Below are 18,962 nucleotides of genomic sequence, written 5' to 3'. Positions count from 1 at the left end.
GGAGAAATTATTCTGTCTATGAATGCTACTTATTCTCCCTTTAAATGCTAATTCTAATACAACTATTAACAATTAATTAGTATTTACAATAAGTCAAACATGACAGAATCTGATTGATTCTGTGCTAATATTCAACAAATACAGACTGGATTATCGGTCTCAAGTGAAAAGTTGCTGGACATACAAGTGTCCTATAGTGATGCACTTTTACCCAATTTCAGGGGCTGTCTCTCTCTCTCTCTCTCTCTCTCTCTCTCCTGAGGGAACTATCCTTCACTAACCACTCTACTAGTTTGATTGTAAGACTATCTTTCTTTCTAAGGATATTGCTGATGACTGGGCTTGGTTGCTTCGGTTTGCTGACTACATTGTTCTTTAGGGTTTGATATAGTCTCTGAAAGGATATAAATACGATCAACAGTTTGGCACATTTGGCTAAGGATTATTAAATACTCCCTACAGGGACATGGGGCCCCTCGGGCACGTACCTTGCTTGTACGACAGTTGCTCAAGTCAGTTATACCTTGATTGTGCTTAGTCAGATAAGCTGTCACTATAGCTGTTAGGCAGTTACACAGTTTTCTCCTTAATTCTTTGTCGAGAAATGTATCTCTGATCTGTATGGTATAGGGAGTTAATTCATCCAGTCACGCTTGGTGAATATTTTCTTTCCATGCACTTTTTCACACCTTCACACGCAATTGATTCATTTCCTGTTATAGACTTTGTCTGAATATTAGAGTATCTCTGTTTTGTACTTCTCTGTACCCCTGCTTACTGAATTGTATTTGCGTGTGTGTATTAAGTTTCTGTTGGGCTTCTGTTAGTGACAGCTGTCAAGAATCTGTTAGAGGCAATTACCTTTATAACTGACTTAAACCTGAGCTCAGTTCTCCGCAAGTTAGAATTTCATAATACAACTTTTCCATTTCAGTTTCACTATCGCTCAACTCTATGTTTTCTCTCTCTCAAACCCTAGATCCAACTATATTACTGAATGGGTTGTACTAGATTTTACTTGCATATGTGGACTGTGTCTCTCTTCACATTTAACACATAACACAGAAAGTAAATAATGGAGTTGATCGTTGCACATTTATGTAAAATGTTTTGAGGAATGTGCTAGATCAACGTTTTTCTATGGTGCAACCTGGGTGCAGCCCATGCATGCCAGTTTTATCATTTACAGGAATTGCTTCTGTGGATACAATATTTGCAGTGTTCACTTGATTGCAGGATGCACAGAATAAAGTGGCTGCATATGCTTTGTTTCAACTATTTCCTGATGTTCCAATTCATTTCCCAATAACCGAGCCTTATGCTTCAGTTGTTATGAAGTGGATGGAAGGTAAGCCTTTTCCTTTTTATATGTTTATATGAACTCTGATTTCTACCATTCTGTACTGCGCGACTGTCATGTTATTCATATAATTCTTTTGATAGTTAGGTTAAATCTTTTTAGATCTAATAAAATATCTCTCATTTAAGTTTAGTTCTTATAAACTTTTTATCCATTTTTAGTCTCCACCTTTTACAAAAAACTGAGTGGTTTTAGTCCCTGACTAAAAGCATGCAGTTTTTGTAAAATGTGAGAACCGGAAATGAATAACTTTTTATAAGGAATAAACTTAAAAGGTGATTTTATAGGGACCATAGACATATTTAACACTTCAGTATAAAGGTTTCTTAAAAGACGTGGACTTTTAAAACTTACAGGGGAATCATTGACCAAGCTAGAAGACAGTGTGGAAGATCACAAGTCTCGTTTTGTGGAGTCGTTATTAAGTGGTGATGGTTCTGGTAAAACTGCATCTGCTGATGTTACAGACTACAAGTTTCCTCAAAACAACGGTAGACTTGATGAAAATAAAAGTTCACCCATTGATGGTCATCAATCATTTGCTCAGAGTAGGTTATTCCATTTCTTATCTAAGTCAATTTGGATTTGGAATCTTAGTTCCTTTTCTTTTCTGCATATTTTTTGTGATGTTTTTTTAAACCGGTCTGGCCATTTTTTAAACAAAATGTTTCTTTGAAGGTTGAAAATATTAAAATCTAGACGCGTGTTTAGTGTTGGAAAGAAACATTTGGATATCACAAGTGTAACTTGTTAACCCAGAGCAGTTTGTTACGTTTTTTTGGGTGAAAAAACTACTTTAGAAATTTTCACCCATTTTTACAGATTTTTAAAAAAATTAGAATTTGAAAAAAAAAATCCGAAATTGCTTCAAACGAGAAGTATTTTTTTAAAGGGGATCAATAGTGTTCTCTACTGCCCTCGCCATGACTCGAACCCACGACCCTTCGGGTGTAGCTGAATCGTTACCTAAACTGCTTCTAATGAGAAGCTGGTCTGAGTAGTTACTCCAAAAAAATCATTTTGATAATGAAGTTTTAAAAAAAAATGATTTTCATTATGGTAAACAACTACAACTTTTGTTTTTTTTTTGGTTACCACTTTTTTTGGTTACCAACTTTTGTTGTTTTTAAAATCTCTAAATTATTGAATCAAAATCACTTTTTCTATAATCTGTAACAAATGAGCCTTTAACTATTTTATCAAATATAACTGCTTACCAATGATATTTTTTTCCGGTGAGAAATATTTGTGGGTTTGTACGTTGTCAACCTAACTTTTCCATCAACAATGAATTCAAGTAAAGGAAAGGCTTTGGGGATAAATCCAAGAACACAACCAAACCATTCAGGAGAACAAAAGGAGTGAAAGTAGAAATAGCAAGAAAATAAACGGGACTTGTGTTTTTATGAATATAATGAACTTTCTATGGATGATCCCCTAAATCCTGGCGTTAGATGAAGTATTAGAAAGACGACATAAACCGAGTTATCCCATAACCAATAATATGCTATGTTTACAATGAACAGTAAGCATAGGAAATAGAAGAATAGAGAATCTCTAAAGATACTTAACCCCATTTCCCTGAGATTGCTATTTTGATAGATAAGTTTTATATTGCTTTCGATTAAATCTGATATTGCATACACTTATGAGATATGGAGGATCTGTTACGAACACAATACTTTGGTACCTTTTGATTTTGATAGTAATTGAATAATAGTATTAGAAATAAAATGGGCAAAGTTTAAGTGGGTGTCAACTTTTGATTGTACTGAATTTAGAATTATATATTTTGCAGGAGGAACCTATAGTAAGGAATTGGAGAGTACTAACTTGAGACAGGGGCAATACATTAAAATGGGATCACAAAGATACCAGGTCCGCACTTATTTTGTTTGATTTCTCATAGCAACTCTATGATTTCTTTTTAGCTGTATTAACACATATTTCTTATGAATTCAGAGGAAAAAGTGATAGAATGTGTAAGATTTAGATCAGTTGTCAAACTTGAGATCTTGCCTAGTAGTGTGAAAAACCCAAGTCCCACATTGAAAAGAGATAAGGCTTGAAACCAGTGTATAAAGAGTAGCACCTCTCACTTTACAAATCGGTTATGTTAGGATGAGTTAGGCATAATTTGAAAACCTAATATGATATAAGTGTATCCATTCGGGTCACACACCAAATTATCCACGCACCAAACCCAATAGTTTTGGGTGTGTGGGAGTGTATAGGGAGAAACCCAAGTCCCATATTGCAAAAATATATGGCATGGAAAAAGTTTATTAAGAGTGACACCCTTCAAATTACAAGCCGGTTTTATAAAAATGAGTTAGACTCAATATAAAAACCTAATACTAGATCCGGATGGGGTGAAAGATTGTAACTCGTAGGATCTTAACACAAATTATAAGATCCTACCTAAATGACAAATTATGTATGTATTAAAAATAACATAAAGAAAATAACCTCTAAGTCACAACATTAAATTAAGTTTGACTGAAAGTTAATAATCATAAGATTAAGATCCAAAACATAACACACAATTCAGGTTCATAATACAACCCCACAATGTAAGTTTATAATCAATCCATCTCTAGAAACTACAGTTCTGGATATCCAGTCTAAGATATTATTCAACCCCATTCTTGAAATTCATGATCATCCTTCATACCATCTTCATTCTCATCAATGGCATTTCCATGTTCATCTTCGTCAACATTAGGAACCTCAATTCATTTGCACCACCACAACCACCACCACTATTAGCTTCTCCAATTTCAACCAAGTCATCTACAATTGGAGCATCTAAATCCAAACTTTTATCATTATGCACAAACTAATCAGCATAAGAACTAAGAAGAAATATTCTCATATTACAGTAAATTGCTTTTCTAACCTGCTTTATTCTTGAATTAACGATCATAAATACAACATCATTCACGGTCTTTTGCTTTAAACAATTTTTTTTATTAATGTGGATCTAAATAATTATAAAATCAACTGAGTCATAATAAACTAAGCAATTTAAAGAACAAAATAAAGATTATTTCATCAGTAGGGAAGCTTACCATCTCAGAGGCACTCCAATTACACAACTGTCAAACTCCATACTCTAACATCAAACATTTTTAGTTTGAGATGTCCATCACATAAGATTCCCACCTATGTGCTGTAGTCTTATTTTGAAGTGTGCAATTGCACTACCAAACATTTGATTTACTTTTGAATTCCTCAATCTAGAAATCAATCTGACTTATTTCATCGATGTCTCCCACCATCCTTTCTATACAATTGTATGATCCTTTTATGACTATAACGAAACTTTGGGTTAAAGTAATAGCTTGCACCATGCAAGGGCCTATGCAGTTGGTCATCACATCTTTGATAAAGGATTTCTTGGAGGGGTGTGTGTAGATAAGGAAAAAAAGTTGAATTAGGTTCCTAACGAAGTCTATAAATTATAAAACCAAACTTAGAGAAGATAAGTACATTTCATTATAAATTGCAAAAAAAAAAGTACATTTCCTTATAATCTTTTGACAACATTTACATTTTATTTTTCTGTCATTAAAATCAATTGAGATACTACGGTTCCATGCTGTCAAAACAGGTGGCCCGACCCGTTTAGGTCCGGCCCTAACGAGCTTCGGGTTTTATCGGGCCAGGCCAAAAAGCCCGGTTGGAAAACAGGCTTGAAATATACCACCCGAGCCCAGCCCGTTGGGCCGCGAACTAAACGAGCCGGCCCGTATTAAAAATTAAATTTTAAAAAAAATTACTATCAAATACTCGTGTAATTTTTTTTTATAAATAATACTTTTAATATGTTTAAATAATGTCTAGCAAAAAAATAAATTGTAAACATTTTCGTACAAACGTCGTAAACTAAAACGGCGAAGAAAACAATTTTAAATAAATTAGATACGTTATGGTTATAGATATTTATATATTCGATCTTTAAAATTATAAATAACGAAACTAGTAAATATAATTTTATATTACATTTATATTTTGTTAATTCATTTAATTTTCACTTTTATTTTTTACTTTGATAATCAACTAAGTAAAGAATTATTTGAAAAATATATATAATTTATAAGATTTTTTTTGTTATGCAGGCTAACGGGCTACCGCAGCCCGTTTGGGCTATCCCTAACGGGTACCGGGCTTTTTAGGGTCGGGCTAAAAAGCCCTATTAAAATTCGGGCTCAATATTTAAGGACCAAGCCCTATAATTAATCGGGCTAAACGGCCCGGCCCGTTTTGACAGCTCTACATGCCACATTACTCTTCATTCCTATAGCATTTTAAACTTAATTCACTCTAGTCCTAGGCCTTTCACTTCCATTACCGCACCTTGAACATTTCCATAAGCCCTAGGCACAGCAACACTTGAAGACATTTTCATCATTTGAATTTAGAGTGCACAAACCATGAAGGTTTAATTCTGCCGCGATCAGAGAAAGCGAAACCAGAGAGCACTATGCAGCTTTAACAATAAAGACTTGCAGTTTTCCCTTCATTTTCTCACCCCTTCTCAATTCATCCAGCCACGGGATTGGTTTTATATCCTTAACTGATTTTATCCTTCTAACACATTTCACACAATAATCCTTTGAGCTTGAATTATGAAGATTGCATGGACCGATTTATCATATTCTGAAATTTAACTTGTATATGAAGAATGAAACTTTAATCTTGACCTCTGTCATATAGAGTACTGTTGCAATTTTAAGGCCAACTATTCTAAATGCCTCGGCTGAGGTAGAAGCTTATAAATTGTTTTTTTATCTCTTACATTTGGCGTTATATGTGCAATTACCAAAATTTTCGTAAAATTTTCAATACAATTGATTGACCTTTCTTTGCAGAAAAATATTAGTTTGTACTAACCTAGATCTATTTTCTGCTCAAGGATATGTTGAATTTTAGAGCTACACTTCCTATTGCCACACTAAAGGGTGATATATTGCAAATGCTAAAGGAAAATGATGTTTTAGTGGTTTGTGGGGAAACAGGCTCTGGAAAAACAACCCAGGTAACATTTCAGTTGAAGTTTATGATTTCTTGACACATCATATCAAAATTTAAGTCCTCAATTCCATTCTTCTTGCTTTAGGAATTTGAGTATAGTTGATTATAGATGCCAAACTCCTCCTTGGAGTCAGAGAATCTGCAGAATGTTTTAAGATTGACCTTAATGTAGGTTCCGCAATTCATATTGGATGAGATGATTGAGTCAGGTCATGGTGGACACTGCAATATTATTTGTACACAACCAAGGAGAATAGCGGTAGGTACAAATCTTTTACTTGCATATTTTGACCATGCATTATTACTTCTGCAATTTTAAACTTTATATCGGATTCGGCATTGTTCTTGTTGAAAATAAGATTAAGATCCATGTATACTGTAGAAGATAAACTTATCATATCTGTAGAAAGAATAGGGTAAATGTTGTTATGTTTATTCCTCAGATAAAGGCTGGTTTATATAGAGAGAAGAGAACATCCTTGAACCGAGGAGAAACTTAAGGAAAAAGAAACAATAAAATCAGAAAATCTTTTCTAATAAACGGAGAGAGAATCACAAGATTCTGCTCCCCACCCCCTCAACGTTGGTTCATCGATATCTATCATATGGCCAACTTGCTTATCAAATGCTCAAAGACGGGTCTTGCCAATCTTTTGGTTAAGATATCCGCAGTTTGTTGACTAGAGGTCACAAATGGTAGGCATATGATTCCAACATCTAATTTCTCTTTTTTTATTTTTTTTATTTTTTTATTTTATAAAATCACGGTCAATCTCAATATGCCTGGTCCTATCATGCTGGACCGGGTTGACGGCTATGCTTATGGTAGCGTTACAGTAAGAATATTTTGATGGAAGCCCGATTTTCATCTTAGGTTCCGCAAGGACTCTTTGAATTCAATCCTTCAAATATACACCGACATTGAGCAATAGCCTTAAACTCAGCTTCTGCACTATTTCTTGCTACAGCTCCTTATTTTTTGCTTCTCCATGTTACAACATTACCCCAGACATAGGTACAATATCTATAGGTTGATCTTCTCTCTGTGACTGAACCTGCCCAATCTGCATCAGTGAAGATAGACACATTTCTTTCAGACTTTCACTACTAAAAATTGAGCCCTTTTCAGGTTTGGCCTTTAAATATCTCAATATTGTATAAACTTTCTCAAGATGTTCCTCATAAGGAGAATGCATAAACTGGCTCACTACACTAACTGAGAAGGCGATATTAGGTCTAGTGTAAGGCAAGTAAATTAACTTACCGACCAACCTCTGGTATCTTTTGGTGTCAACAAGAACACTTCCTTCTCCCCAAAGTTTTGCATTAGGATCCATGGGGATGTCAGTGGTCGACAACCCCTCATCCCCGTTGCTCTCAATAAATTGAGAATGTATTTCTGTTGTGAAACCACAATTCCTTTCTCTGATCTAGCAACCTCTATACCAAGAAAGTATCTCAGGGATCTTAAGTCCTTAATTTCAAAGTCTGCAGCAAGTCTATCTTTTATCTTCTCATTTCAACTGTATCATCTCCAGTGACAGCAATATCATATACATAAACAATTAATGCAACAAATTTCCCATCAGAGGAGAATTTGGTGAATAAAGTGTGGTCATTTTGCCCTTGAATGTAATCTTGGTTCTTCATATAACGTGTAAAAATTTCAAATCAAACTCTCAGAGATCGCTTTAAGCCATAAAGAGACTGCATCATGCATACCTTCAATCCGAATTTGTCTTCAAAGTCAGGAGGACCATCCATTTATATTTTTTATTCTAGATCACCATTGAGGAAGACATTTTTAACATCCAACTGATGTAAAGGCCAATCTAAGTTAGCAACATGGGATAAAAGTATTCAAACAGTGTTCAATTTTGCAACGAGAACAAATGTCTTTGAGTAGTCTATGCCATAGGTCTGAGTGAAACCCTTAGCCACCAAGCGAGCCTTGTACCTTTGAACTGACCCGTCTGAACTATATCGACTTACATCCCCCATTCTTCTTTCCATCTGACAGTGCCATAACACTTCAAATTTTGTTCTTTTAAAGAGCTCTCATTTCTTTAAGTAGAGCTTTCCTCCACTTTGGAACTTCTAGAGGATCTTATACATTCTTTGGAATCTCCACACTAGACAATTGTGAGGTGAAAGTAGAAAAAGATGAAGGTAAATTTGAATATGATATAAAATTGGATATTGGGTGATTAGTGGAAGATCTGACATGTTTCCCAACGGCTATGTGATCATCGATACCAGGATACCAAATACGAATCTCTAAAATAAACTTACCTTTCCTTTTTTGAGGAGGTTGATCCTACACCGGTTCAGATTCGTGGCAATGTGGAGATGTAGACTCATCACCTTTATGGTTCTTCACAAAATTTTTCCATGTCCCATTTTCTTTATGACTCATCATTTTGTGGCATTTCAATTAGTTCATCATTACTATCATTTTCAAGATTCTCATTGTTTTCTTCGTGAGAAAATGTAGACACAGATTCACCAAGTTCTTACTCATAGCAGAAGTAGGTTCAGGTAATGAATCATGGCCACATTCTATTGGTGCAAAAGTACAAGTCTCAGAACTTTGTGATACAAGGAAACTATTATAAACACTTATGTCCTTAGTTTGAAACTATTCTTCCTTTAAGTTTCTCCCCTGAAGACGAGTATCATAAAAAAAAAAGTTTGTTTTAAAAGAATGTGACATCATAGTGACAAACATTTTCTTGTTTTTTGAATCAAAACATCTAGGGTCTTTTGTGTTTTCGGGTCGAAGGGTGGTATACACCACTATGACACTTACATAACACGCTATGTAGTGTTCTCATAGCGAGTCAATCCAATATAAATATTACTCATGATATTTATACGTATGTGAAGACTTGATAACTCTTTATCCATTATCTGTGAGATTTGATCATTAATCTACCTACATAATAGTCTCTATGTTTTAATACTATCGTTATTCACAATAAAGCTTGACTATAGATACTTCAAGAATAATGTTCTATATGTTAATGAAGTCTCACAATTAAGTCACAATTAATGTTTCATTACTCTAACCATCTATTCTAAGGACTTTATTAATCTTAAAACAAATATAATAAAGAAAGTCTCATTATTTAATAATAAAAGTAATGATACAAAATATAACTTTAACTTAAAACTATTGACCTCTAGGGCTGACACCGAGACTTGGTGCATATGAATCAAGCATATTGAGATAGATTGCCATTTTATTAGATATAAGATTTTATCTGGATATATCACCACCAGCTTTGTTAGTTCAAATGATCTATTGGAAAATGTTTTTACCAAGTCTCTGAGCAGTCCTTGTATCTATAAGCTCCAAGCTTGAAAGGGAGTTTTAGAAATAGTGAAAATATGATTGTTATTATTTCAAAAATTATAAATATGGTAACTATTACTCTTCGTATTTATTAGGATTCAATATCCATAGATATAACATAGCTTAGCTGTCAAATATATGTATTTTCTCGTTCTCAACATTGCTTATAATTTAAATTTTGTGATCTCATGTTTTTACTTTCTTTTCCACATCTATGAAGTTGGTCCAAGCTTATTATCTATTGTTTTTTTTTAGGCTATTTCTGTGGCTGAAAGGGTAGCTGATGAGCGCTGTGAACCTTCACCAGGTTCTGATGGCTCCTTGATTGGTTATCAAGTTCGTCTTGATAGTGCCAGGTGTTCAGTTGTCCGTTCAACATTTTATTTTGAAGTGATGGATTTAATTACAAAATTGCTTATTGACCCAAACCTGCCAAGCATGAAGCCCTAAAAAAAGCTCTAGATAGCATAACTGTGTTTTCGAAAATGCCAACACAAAGAGTACATGCAATACTGTGTGAGATAGAAGAGACGAGAGGAAGAGTATAAATCCTACTCTTATCCACTTTCAACTGTCATTAATGAAATATATGTTTATGCAGCCAAATATTTTTTATCGTTTAAGGTTTTAAGGTTGTTTAACAATGCACATGTAGTATCTTGATCCTTTTGTAAAGAAAATTATTAATTCTTAATTAGTGACATAAAGAAAGTATTATGTAATGGAGTGCTAATTGGATTGTGTTTTTTCCTTCCATATGTGCAAATGCATGATATTTTATCTTTTTGCTATGTTATACTAATATATGTATGAGTTTATTGACCGCTTATTTTCATTGCCAGGAATGAGAAAACAAGGCTTCTGTTCTGTACAACAGGCATCCTTCTGAGAAAATTGATGGTACATTATTCTGTTTGAAAAATTTAATCGGTTTATTTTTATACAGACAGTATTCCATGATAAGAAACTTAGAGAACATTCAGTGATTCAAGAAAAGCATAGAAAACGAAGAGAAAGATATGAGACCTTAATTTCTATTATAATTAATAGAATGTATTACAGAAAGACTCAATTTGAATTTCAACTGATAATACTTATTTATAATCTGACACAATGGAAGATTAACCGAGATTTAGTTATGGGAGAATAATTAACCTCAACTTACTAAATTATTTCAATGGTAAATAAAATGCTAATTACAACTAAAAGGTACACAAATAATAGGACTAAAATACTCTGTCACATCCCTTCACAAGCTCAAGGTGGCTGAGCAACCAAAGGGAGTATAAGTTAGTATCAAATCATTATCAGTAATATTACACTATTATTGTATGAAGTCTTTATTATTTCTCTGCTCCTTATTTTCTCTAAAACTCATAACTTCAACATGGTATCTAGAGCATGGTTTTCTCATCAGTCACCTGTTCCACTACTATATCACTGCGATTTTCCACTATGTATGAAAGGATTCTGATATTGTCAGCCATACAAAAAGAGTAGTGTTGCCATTTTTCTCTCATTCATTGGTTTCCTCTTTTCGGGAGTGACCTCTTCCATCTACGGCTACGACACAGCCGCCAGCCACAATCCACTGCCACAAGAAATATTTTTTCAAAAAGTTCCCGAGCAAAACCCCTGCCATCTGGAGTGCCTCCAACCGATCAATGTTCTTCCTAAGTTTCAGCTCCAACGGCCTTGATAGTTGATACAAGCTCTCATTGGTCCTCTCCTTCCACTGCATTTTTGTGAAGGCTCCACCAGTCTCTACGCATGCCATGTGTCAAGCTGTTGTCCTGTCCGATGTGATCACTGACACTTTTTTGTCACACATCTGTTTAGACACTACTATATCGAAGGTCGGCTGCTTTCCATTTCGCATATACAGCACTTTTCGGCGTTTGTTTTCTCTCCCTTAATTGCCTTCGCCATTGTTTTTTGGCCCTCCTATGCCTATTTCTGCTCTTTCAGTGTGTCCTGGATCTGTCTGGTGGTTTCTTGGCGAATCTTTGTCATTCACTCTGCTTCTCGGATTTGTTTATGCTTACCTTTCTGGTTCCATATATATGCTTTTTATTTTATTGAATTTTAAGTTATTACTCCCTCCGTCCCAAATTGTATGTCCCTTTGGAAAAAAAATTTGTCCCAAATTATAAGTCGCTTTACAATACCAATGAAATATTAATGTTACTTTTCCTATTATATCCTTAACTATTAATTACTCCCTCTTCTTTCAATTATTTCGTTTATCTTTTCCATACCATTTATTAAGGATAATTTTGTAAAACAACTCATAATTTCACTTCCCCGCACAATATTAATTACATTTCTTAATACGTGTGAAATGGCCAAAACGTCATACAATTTGGGACGGAGGGAGTAGTATTTACCTTGCTCATTTTGTTAAAGTTGTGATTTACCTTATTCATTTTGCAGGGGAATCGAAGCTTGACGGGCATTACTCATATCATAGTTGATGAAGTTCATGAGAGGTCTTTATTGGTCAGTTAAACCAATTAGGATAGTATACAAAAACATTTGCATGAATCTTACATGACATGGTTCTGATTATTTATGCCTTGTCTGACTTGATGTGTGGTTCTTTGTAAGATATCCTTGAATCCCACGCATAAGTATTTATGTCATATATCAACCTAAAGATGCTATTGTTGATAAGTGAGAAAACTTGAAATAATTTTTGGCAGGGAAAGTAAGAAAGAAAGCAGGCTTTTAATGTTATTTTGTGTATGTGTAATACAATATAATCATCCAAAAGCTGTATTTATACTAATATTTATGTCAAAAATAGTGTACTATTACTAGGTACAAGTGAAATTAAAAGATTTACAACTTTTTCTCTTATCATAAAATTTTAGAGATCCCTTGGTTCGGCAATATATTTTATGGTTTTTAGGGGACTCATAATGCTTTTTTATCTTTTCCATCTTATGCTAATAATCTATTATTTTTCTTAGAAATATGTTAATCTTGTATCTTTTATTTTCAATTTGTTACAGGGCGATTTTATTCTAATTGTGCTAAAGAATCTAATTGAGAAGCAGTCCAGTGAAAGCTCTTCAAAAGTCAAGGTCATTCTAATGTATGATCTTAAGTATTTAAATTTGTTCCATGAGTTAGTTGTTTAGTTTTTTTTTTTTTGTTTTCCATTTCCTTTTAGCTCGATTTCCTTTTTTATCTTACAACTATAAATATCAGGTCAGCAACTGTGGATTCAGGTTCATTTTCTAGCTACTTCGGTCATTGTCCTGTAGTTACTGCAGAAGGCAGGACTCATCCAGTGACAACATACTTTCTTGAGGATGTATATGATCAGATTAAATATCGTCTTGCTTCAGATTCACCGGCTTCTTTAACAAATGAAACATTTCCCAAAGGACAGGTAATCTATAGCCCTCTTAAGATTACTTTTGCTGAATTTAGTTATAATTTAACTGGTTTATATTTGTTTAACCATTCCTTCAGGCTAATAAAAGTAGACCAGGTAATATAAGGGAATTAGATATAAACAGTATCATTTTATAGGAATATGATAGAAACTGGTGCCTATAGTGAAAAAGTTAGTAGAAACGACAATTTATTTATAACAATCTCCGGACTGTTAACTCAACGGAAAATGAGTTCTCTTACAATACAACAAATTAGGAATTAACACAAACTAGGGAAAGAAATAGTCTGCTGTTACAAGACAATTCATATCCAAAAAATTCGAGAGTTTTTGTCCCAAAATAAACACCTACTCATTTTTCCTTAGGTTTTCCTATTATTCAAAACTTGTTTAAGAACCTAATTGCTGCCTAAAGCATAATAATTGTTGGTTGTTGCCTAATAACATGATTACTGACACACTCCTCTTCCTTCTCCTCCTCCTCCTCCTCCTCCTCCTGAGTTCAAACCTAATTTGACAGATAAAAATTTCATCAACATTATAAATCAAGTAAACGATTGATTATCCCCGAGAAACAAACCCAGGTGATTGCTCCAGATACACATTCCTCTTCAAGATCACCATGCAAAAACATTTTTACTGTCAAGTTGATGGCGAGACCAGCTGCAATTGAGAGGAGTCTAACATATGCCATTTTGGCTACCGGTTAAATCCGTGTATATCCCCTGGCCATAAATCGACCTTAAATCGACCAGTCCTACCATCAAGACAAATTTTCACCATATAAAGCTAACAACAACATACTCAATGTTGAAATTTGGGGCCTAACTCATCCTTACAAAATCGGTTCATAAGGTGAGGAGTGCCTCCTCTTTATAAACTCTTATCAAGAGTCTTATCTACTCAATGTGGGACTTGGGTTTTTCCCAATACACCCCCCTCACGCCCAGCTCTCTTCTTGGACTTGGTGCGTGGATAGGTAGGTAGCCCTTGAATTCGACAAGCTCTGATACCATGTTGAAATTTGGGGCCTAACTCATCCTTACAAAACCGGTTCATAAGGTGAGGAGTGCCTCCTCTTTATAAACTCTTATCAAGAGTCTTATCTACTCAATGTGGGACTTGGGTTTTTCCCAATACACTCAAGTCGTCCCAATGGGTGGAGAGCACACATCTCGCCAGTCACTGCTTGCCTCCATTCATGGTGGGGTGATGCACTGATGTGTCACCTGGAGATTTAGGAATAAAAACAAAAGACAAAGAAGAAAAACAAATATAATGCAAAGGGGAAAGACTGATAGCACAAGTCAATGTGATGAGGAAATGGGTTTCGAGTAAGACATATACCTTTACAAATAATGGGAAGATCCACGGTTGGATCCGGTAAAGGTGGCAGAGGAGTATGGAATGACTTCATTATCATAAACAGGCGTCGGGACATGCACAACAGAGGGCGGTTGACGACAGTGGTATGTCTGAATAAGTTATGCAGTGGGAAGGTACTCGAGAGGGTTTGAAGAAGGATCCGCGGGAGGGTCTGCCAGAGGGACACTTATAGTGGGTTCTGGTGGGATTGACACCATAGGATGAAGTGGGATGATAGGAGGCGTGATAGGTACAACAACCGGAAGAGGATCAGGAGGTACGTAGGTCTACTCAAAGTATGGAACAGACTCAAAAATATAATATAAGCCAAAATGAGGCACCGTCAAAGAGTAAAAGTAGGGAAGCGAGTGTAAAGGGATATTAGGAAAAAGGACAGAGCGGGGGACCAGGTGACCTAGGACAGAAGAGGGCATGCAATTTATAATATAGCATATCGTTAGGACAACATCTCCCCAAAAACGAGATGGAACATTACCGTGAAAGAAAAGAGTCCAAGTAGTTTGAATGAGATGCTGGTTTTTGCGTTCGGCTCCCCCATTTGGTTAAGGTGTATGGCGCAAGAAGTTCTGATAAGAATGCCATTAGAGGCCATAAAATTTTGAAATTGACGGGATCCATATTCTTAGGCATTATCACTACGCAAAAACCAAATTGACACGCCTAACTGAGTTTCAACTTAATGATAAAATTGCTAAATAGAGAATACTTCCGATGTATTTTTCACTAAAATAATTTTGTGCAACAAGAATAGTCATGAATAAAAGTAAAAAATATTTGGACTCAGAAGTCGAGAAAGTATGGGAAGACCCCCGAAAATCTGAGCGAACTAAATCAAAAGGGGACGAAGCTCATTCATTGACTGAATCGGTAAAATCACTACGAGTGTGTTTCCCTAACCGACACGACTCACAATGTAAACCTGATAACTTGGAAAGACTAGGGACGAACATTTGATGTTCGATAAGACTTGGGTGACACAACTGAGCATGTATAGAAAGACGGGAATTTGTGGTAGGGCACGTTGTTGATGGGTTTGAGAGATAATAAGGGCAATTAGACTCGCATTCAAGACCAATCTGCCATTCCAAAATAGACTCAAAGGATAGAACTGGAATAGACTCAACTAACCTTAATTTGTGGTAGGGCACGTTGTTGATGGGTTTGAGAGATAATAAGGGCCATTAGACTCGCATTCAAGACCAATCTTCCATTCTGAAATAGACTCAAAGGATAGAACTGGAATAGACTCAATTAACCTTAGTTAGTTGAAGTCACATTAGTAACTAGAGTTATACAAGCTTCATTGGCTTAGATAACTATTGAAATTTGGGGCCTAACTCATCCGTACAAAACCGGCTTGTAAGTTGAGGAGTGCCTCCTCTTTATAAACTCTTCTCAAGGGTCCTATCTATCCGATGTAGGACTAAATCCACCCCCTCAAAGCCAACACAATGAAGGTGTTGGAAGCTGCAATGAAGGCAAACCAAAGGCCGCGATTTAGGCGGACTAGGGGCGGACCGCAATAAAGGTGGAATTTCATTAACAGCGAAACCAAGGTCTAGAGTCATACAAGTGTAATTATTTGGCACAGTAAACATTTGGGTTTCGGTTTGTTTTTTGCGTGCTGTTTTTGTTAGTGTGGGGGCTTGCGGTTTTCGCTCGCAGTTGGGTTTTCTGAGGGGATTGATATTTTGGGCGTTTGTTTTAAGTGCTATTAACCCGCTTGCTTACTTTGCTGCACACTGTTCTTTCGCTTTTTACCTGTGTTTGGGTGGTTTAAGCCGTTATACACAGTGCTGGAGACTATACTAGCTCTTGCAAGCTCTAGTCTAACTATTCCTTTGATAATATATATAATTTGGTGTGATTTAATGTTATTTCCTTCTACTTAAAGCAATATTCAATCATTTCACAGCTGTGTCGTTCCTGTTACTCATAGTACAGCTGTAAAGCCACACATAACACTGATTGGTCATCCTCAATCTCCTACAATTCAGTTGTCTGGCCCAATTTTAGAACTAAAGATATTTCCTAAAAAATGCATAAGTTTTACATTGAAGAATCGAACTAGATGTTATACTGATCAGCCTTGCTCTAATTAATGTAATGCTGCAATTTAGAACTTGCAGAGAGCTCCCGTGACAAACAGCAGGGGGAAGAAGAATCTAGTCTTATCTGCATGGGGCGATGAATCTGTGCTTTCTGAAGAGCATGTTAATCCATATTTTGTTCCTAGTTATTATCAGTCATACAGTGAACAAGCCCAAAAAAATCTGGTGAGTTTCTTTTAAAACGTGAATCTTCGTACTACCTATAATTGTAACTCTGATTTGACCATTCAGAGAAAATTATGCAGAAAAGAGTCAACGAGGATGTCATTGATTACGATCTTATTGAAGATCTAATATGTTACATTGATGAAAGTTGTGGTGAGGGTGCTATCCTTGTCTTCTTACCGGTAAGACCATTCGGTTTTCATTTGAGCTGGTATGCTTATCTTATCTGTATTTTCTTGTATATTAATATCTTTTCATTGTAATTTGACTTGTCAGGGAGTGTTTGAGATAAACCATCTTCTGATTGGGTTATTCCTTTGCATTCGTCAGTTGCATCAACGGAACAGAAAAAGGTGTTTTACGCCCTCCAGGAAATATACGAAAGGTGAGTTTGATCCATATGTTATATTTACTGGTACTATAAAATACTAATATATAGTCTACTAAAACTCATGAGGAGAACTTTGATGATACCTTGCTCGAGAGTCTTGATACCTTGGAGCATATATATTGTATGCATCCAATTCAATTTGTTACAGATAAAATCAATGTGAGGTCCTTGTAGAGATTTGATGAACATATCGGCCTACTGATGGAGTTAATTGAAGAGGTTTAATGATGTCTGAAAGGATCTTCTCATTGATGAAGTGGCAAATAATTTCATGTGTTTAGTTATATTATGAAAGTAGTGTGGGGCATAACACAATAGTCTGAAGTAGACCTCCTATCACCGATATGCACTGCCCAATCTGCATCTAAATATCCAACAATATTGGCATGACCTCAATCTGTATAAATAAACCCTTTCCTAGGTGATCTCTTGATATACCTCAGGATCTAATCCACTGTATTCCAATGGCTATTACAAAGTGAATTTAGAAATTGATTCGCAATACTGACAGCAAACGAGATATTTGGTTTGCTCATAGTGAGATAATTCAATTTTTTTTTTTTTACTAATTTCCTGTTTCGGCTTCGGTCAAGATATGGCTCCCCGTGATTTTGCTTGAAGTCACATTTGGGTCCATAGGCAATCCAGTTTCAACCAAGGATCATCTTGATGCTGTTCTTGATGATCTTTTGGAAGGATATAATGTCTTCACCCTGTCAGTCAATAATAGTGTTCAAGTTCTCGATGCTCATGAAGCAACAGTCTAGAACACCATCAAACTTGACTGTCAATTTTGCAGATTGTTTACTATTTTTAACACCAGCAAACTTGACTGTCAATTTTGCAGATTGTTTACTATTTTTAGAGCATAAGAAACTATAATATATTTGATCTTATGTACCAGATATATGATATTTTCTCTTTCAAAAAAAAAAAGATATATGATATTTTCTTATATTCCATAAACTTAAATGATTTTTGTTTATCCTTATATATCTTAAAATATGTTTTGTTGTACTTATAGGTCGTTATAGCAACAAATATAGCAGAGACCAGCATAACAATAGATGATGTGATATATGTAATTGACTGTGGAAAACATAAGGAGAATCGATACAATCCACAGAAGGTATGTTCTTTTATTCTGATTTTGATGAGTTTCTATTTTACTTGGACAAGTCAATTGCGCAAATCTAATTTTATGAATCTCTACATTCTCTGGATCAAAATCATATGAGCTATACATGAATAAATTATTTAGAAAGCAGAGCCACAAACACATAATATGATACCGACATTGTACAATACAGACACAAAATATTGGGAAAATTTTAAAATTTATATGTCATGATATGAGTATAGTGCAACACATAATGTGTAAAACTAATATTAATTTGAAAACAAGCATAAGCACGTCATAGGATACCAATAATGTAATATAGACACAAGTATGCAGAAATTTTTCAAAGCGCAACACATAAAATTAATATAGAAACACAAATATTAAATCAAAAGAGAGAATTAATAATTTTTAAGTTGGCAAAAGTCATTGTTGAGATGATAAGTTTTTCTCATGTATTTATTTTTATGGTACCCCCATTTGTATTGGTATAAAAGTTAACGGAATGGAAGTAAAAAAATGTGAAATACAACCAAAAGTACCCGAAGTATCACAGAAGTATAATACTTGAATATATTATAGGCTTAATTGCACTTTTCACCCTTATCTTTTGCCAATTGTGCAATTTTGTACT

General features: G+C 35.0%; 1 protein-coding gene across 1 annotated transcript in view; it reads left to right on the top strand.

Moving 5' to 3' along the window:
* The window catches only part of LOC25494381 (DExH-box ATP-dependent RNA helicase DExH7, chloroplastic), a 34,421-nt gene that overhangs the window by 4,344 nt on the left and 11,115 nt on the right, over window positions 1-18,962 (top strand). The window contains 14 exon segments of the mRNA XM_039833669.1: window positions 1,237-1,348; window positions 1,717-1,908; window positions 3,159-3,238; window positions 6,279-6,401; window positions 6,570-6,656; window positions 10,008-10,108; window positions 10,595-10,652; window positions 12,186-12,251; window positions 12,767-12,849; window positions 12,966-13,149; window positions 16,671-16,817; window positions 16,898-17,174; window positions 17,177-17,202; window positions 18,233-18,337. Of these exon segments, the coding sequence (XP_039689603.1) occupies window positions 1,237-1,348; window positions 1,717-1,908; window positions 3,159-3,238; window positions 6,279-6,401; window positions 6,570-6,656; window positions 10,008-10,108; window positions 10,595-10,652; window positions 12,186-12,251; window positions 12,767-12,849; window positions 12,966-13,149; window positions 16,671-16,817; window positions 16,898-17,174; window positions 17,177-17,202; window positions 18,233-18,337 (1,641 nt within the window).

The sequence above is a fragment of the Medicago truncatula genome, chromosome 4, assembly GCF_003473485.1.
Source record: "Medicago truncatula cultivar Jemalong A17 chromosome 4, MtrunA17r5.0-ANR, whole genome shotgun sequence".
NCBI lineage: Eukaryota > Viridiplantae > Streptophyta > Magnoliopsida > Fabales > Fabaceae > Medicago > Medicago truncatula.
This window is presented reverse-complemented; position numbering and strand designations above follow the sequence as displayed.